A 4,215-nucleotide genomic window follows, 5' to 3' on the forward strand; every position below is an offset into this window, starting at 1 on the left:
TCTGCAGAAAGTACTGGCATAGTTAGGTTTTGATTATGAGAGTGTTGTTATATAAATGTGTTTATATTTATAAAAGTATATGAGCTGTATAAATATATATATATATATATATATATATATATATATATATATATATATATTTATATATATATATAGATATATATATATATATATATATATATATATATATATAAGTAGTATAGTAGGTCCCCTTTGGGTATCATTGAGGTGGAGGTGGTGGAGGTGGTGGAGGTGGAGGTGGAGGTGGAGGTGGGACAACTGTTGCATATTGAGGTGGAGGTGGAGTGGACAACTGTTGCATTTTTTGACCGTTATTGATTGATTTTTGCCCATCTGTTGCATATTTTGACCGTTATTGATTTATTTTCGACCACCTGTTGATTTTTCTTCCTGTTTTTTGCCCACCTGTTGATTATTTTTAACCCGTTGTTGATTGTTCATTAACCAACTGTTGATTGTTTTGATTAGTAGGGTATTGTATTGATCGGTATGTTGACCACTTGACCAACTGACCACGTGTTGGTCAGAGGTGGAGGTGGAGGTGGATTCCCCTATTGATTTGTTTGTATTGAGGGTTAGGGTACCTAGTAGTTGACCAATTGACCAGTTCTTTTATTAACGGTTAAAATAAAGTTATACATTTGTTTACCAGTTGACCAACTGACCAGTTGTTGACCAGTTGACCAATTGACCAATTGTCCACTTGTTGACCAGTTATTGGTTGTTTTTATTGACCTGGACGACAGTCCGGCTTTAACAGTATATAGTAAAATAGTATTTCCCCACCTCCAATGGGGGTGTGGGTGGGGGTGACGCGGGTGGGGGGGGGGGGAGGTGGTAGCAGGTGGTACCCCTTCCCTTTGTGTGTTGCAATCTCATTCTCCCTTTGTCTGACGTCTGTGTGAGCATGTCCTTTTGTGTGCCGCGACTCGCGTCATACTCAAAGGCAGGTGCCCTACCCCATTGTCTAATCCAACTCACGCGCCTTTACTATCGATTTTTTAAAAGTCATGTTTAAACATGTTGACCGTATAAAATCTTTGTTGAATAGGACTGGTGGATGTCGAATTCTACGCGTCTTAATATAAAGAGATACAGAACGTGCCAACACCCGGGCCGGTTATTGACCCCACTGGTGGTTTCTACTTGCTTGTTGTGTTTATGGCTTGCATTTATTTACACATACACATTCACACACACACACACACACACACACACACAAATGAAACTAAAATCAAATCACAACAAAAGACTTCTTATATTTTATGAATTTATTTCAACTTTCTCCAAGTCATCAAACGCTTTTAAAATATCATATCTCAGGGCGAGTAAACGTTCAAAAGCTATACGAGAGAGATTAATTCCAGAATTATTAGGAAATTTAAGATCTGTACCATCCATAAGATCTCTAAGATTTAAAATGTTTTTGTTCATGAATTGACTAACGATAGCTACTTTATAACCACTGTCATTCGTCGTTCGTATTTCCGTCACTTTATTACTACTTCTGGTCACAAGTATCCAATCTTCACTAGACATCTTGAAAGCGCGGAAATAAACGTTTATAATTAGTCCCAATAAGTGCAAGGGTTAAACGGGATATAACTCGATCGTTAATATATTGTCGAGCCGGTGAAGCTGAAAATGGGTGGAGAATAAGTTTTAGGCTAGCTCCCCGAACTTTCTTCAAAACAAAATAAACTGCGTATAACCCACAGCTGTTGGTTACAATGTCTTGCAAAACTCTTGAATTGTAAACGAATGGTCTGTTTGAATTATTTTTTATAAAAGCCAAAATGGCGGGTTCACGCGGTGGTAATCCAAAACTATCGAAATAAGTAAATTGCGATAGACCATTGAAAAAAAGACCAACCCAGTGGCTGCCTTCATCCTTGGACGAATCTAAATTTATAATGAACGCCGCTTGCTTCGTTCTATCGATACGAGTAGGTAGTTGATCGCACGCTACAACACCAAAGAGATTTGTGCGTTGTACAAATAAATCTGCGGCCAGTATACTTTGTAGTTCTCTTGTGTTCATTTTCGTCTATAGGCCGCTTTAGGCGGTGTAATCTGTCAACACTTGTCTCGTTTTTGAAATTTCTAACACCGAATCTAGTTCAGCATACGCAATAACTTGAATCGGTTCAGTTGTAACTTGTGAAAATTTAAGTTCAATAGAAACAGGTCCAGATTTAGCCAATTCAAATTGTTCACCATCCAAAAGACTGGGGCTTAAATCAAAAGCAAACAAGGTATAGCCGTTCTTAAAGTGTTTATAGTCTATTCCATTCCCAGCATCTTTTCCAACCATACCCAGAGAGAGGTTACTATTGAAAAATGCTCTAATGGCTTGATTCCTATCAAAGTCCATGACCAGTGGTTTTCCCGATAACGATCGTCCATCAACGCTTACATTTAAATACGTCAAGTGAAAATGTTGAAAATTGAAGGGGTTTTTTGTGTAACTACCATTAAAGGCTGTAGAGGCGACTAGTCCGAGGACTAATCGGGTGGGTGTTTGACTCATATACAAATTGTCTTGGTTGTGACTGAACATTCCTTTCGGTATAGCAAAGGTCTTTATAACAACGCGTTTAAAAGGGTATTTTGCATTCATTCTCGTTAAAGCCTTTTCATGCGCGATAGAAATCGCCGGGTTAAGTCTGGCCTTTCTAACTACCAATGTTGCGTGCGTTATCATCGCTTTATACCCCTTGTTTTGGTCTGCTGTCAAGAGAGTGAAACTGTCTTTTGCGGGTGTAAGTTTAATTTTAATGTCAACCCCATTCAGCATATAGCGATCTTGGGTGAAAATGTCAGAGTGGATACGTCCCATCATATCGATCTCATGACTTTCAGCAGCGGTGGTGCGGCGAATCCTATACCCATCATTATTGTCATCTTTGAACTCCTCGAAATAACACGGTGTGTCCATTGCATATAGAGCAGCTGATAGAGACCCATTCTTGGCATCTTCCCCGTAATTTAACGTAGCCTCCAGATAGGCGCGATACGGATAGGTGTTCTCACTAGCGGTGATTAGTGTGTCGTTGAGAGAAATATCCACTTGGGAAAATAAACTGTGCAAAAAATAATTGACTGGTGCAACTTCAGAGTCCACTGATATGGGATCACCATTCGCTAAGGTCACCTTAGCGCGCACATGTAAATACGTGTTGAACAAATCTAGATAGTCTTCACTGTTGCCAGAAATTGCAAATTCTATAGGTGCACTTTGTGCCAAGGATGCGAGGGGGTGTATTTCAACAAATTGACCCTCCTCGACGGCAGTTTGTGTCGGGGGTATACTAAATAAATCCAATCCAGAATGTAAGCACTCACATGAACTTGGATGAATAAGAGCCATGGTTAAGCAAATATATCTGAATACTTGGGATGTTTCTTCTTTCGCTTAGCACACGCCTTCGAATGATTGTGACTTGATCTGTGTGCTAGTTTTATTCGTTTTTCAAAGGGTTCACCTGGTGGTCTCGACAGCGCACGCTTTCTTCTCAATCCGCTTCCTGATTGGTTTTGTCCCAGGTGATCAACGGCGCCTTGTAATAAACGATGACCAGCTTCTTTGGCGTGTTCTTTGAACGATTCTCCAATGTTTCTTCCCGCTAATGCATCGTTTGCAACATGCAACCCGGTACTAACACCTTCTCTGAGTAAAGCCTTACCTCCCGTCTTTAACCAAGGGAGGACCATTCGACCTAGACCACTAAAGAAACTACCAATACCGTGTCCTCTTTGATTTCTTCCACCGATAAAAATTGGTAAACCATGACCGTACTGGTTACAGTAAAAATCTTCGTACAATTTAGGGTTTCGATGTAAAAGGGTATGTTTCACCATGGTGTGAGTTATTCCAGATCGAAATGTTTACGTGTTCTAAAATGGAGTGTCAACACTGACGTTCCACTTGTGAATGAGAGAGATATAGCGTCGGTGTCTACATTAACGTTACTGTCGTTGTGAGGTGTTTTTAGGCGTTTGTTTGTTGTTTCGTCATAGGTGCTTTGTCTCTTTAATTGTATAGGTAGGTTGTCTGTTTGTCTGTCGTTTGTTGATGCAGGTTGTTCAGTTTGTCTGTCAGATGTTAATGTCGGTTGTTCAGTTTGTCTGTCAGATGCTGATGGGACATCGGTTGGTGTATGTGGATTGGTGTGTGCTGTGGTGGTGTGTCTT

General features: G+C 40.0%; 1 protein-coding gene across 1 annotated transcript; it reads right to left on the minus strand.

The window, feature by feature from the left end:
- Positions 1-2,080: 2,080 nt before the first annotated feature.
- Positions 2,081-3,391, minus strand: LOC131955922 (uncharacterized protein F54H12.2-like). The gene is made up of 2 exons (XM_059320241.1): positions 3,367-3,391; positions 2,081-3,090 (listed from the first exon to the last, which is right to left on the minus strand). The coding sequence occupies exons 1-2, from the start codon at positions 3,389-3,391 to the stop codon at positions 2,081-2,083; spliced, it is 1,035 nt and encodes a 344-aa protein (XP_059176224.1).
- Positions 3,392-4,215: the final 824 nt, after the last annotated feature.

The sequence above is a fragment of the Physella acuta genome, unplaced genomic scaffold (genome assembly GCF_028476545.2).
Source record: "Physella acuta isolate Inbredline_101_S28 unplaced genomic scaffold, ASM2847654v3 ptg001116l, whole genome shotgun sequence".
In the NCBI taxonomy this organism is placed as follows: domain Eukaryota; kingdom Metazoa; phylum Mollusca; class Gastropoda; family Physidae; genus Physella; species Physella acuta.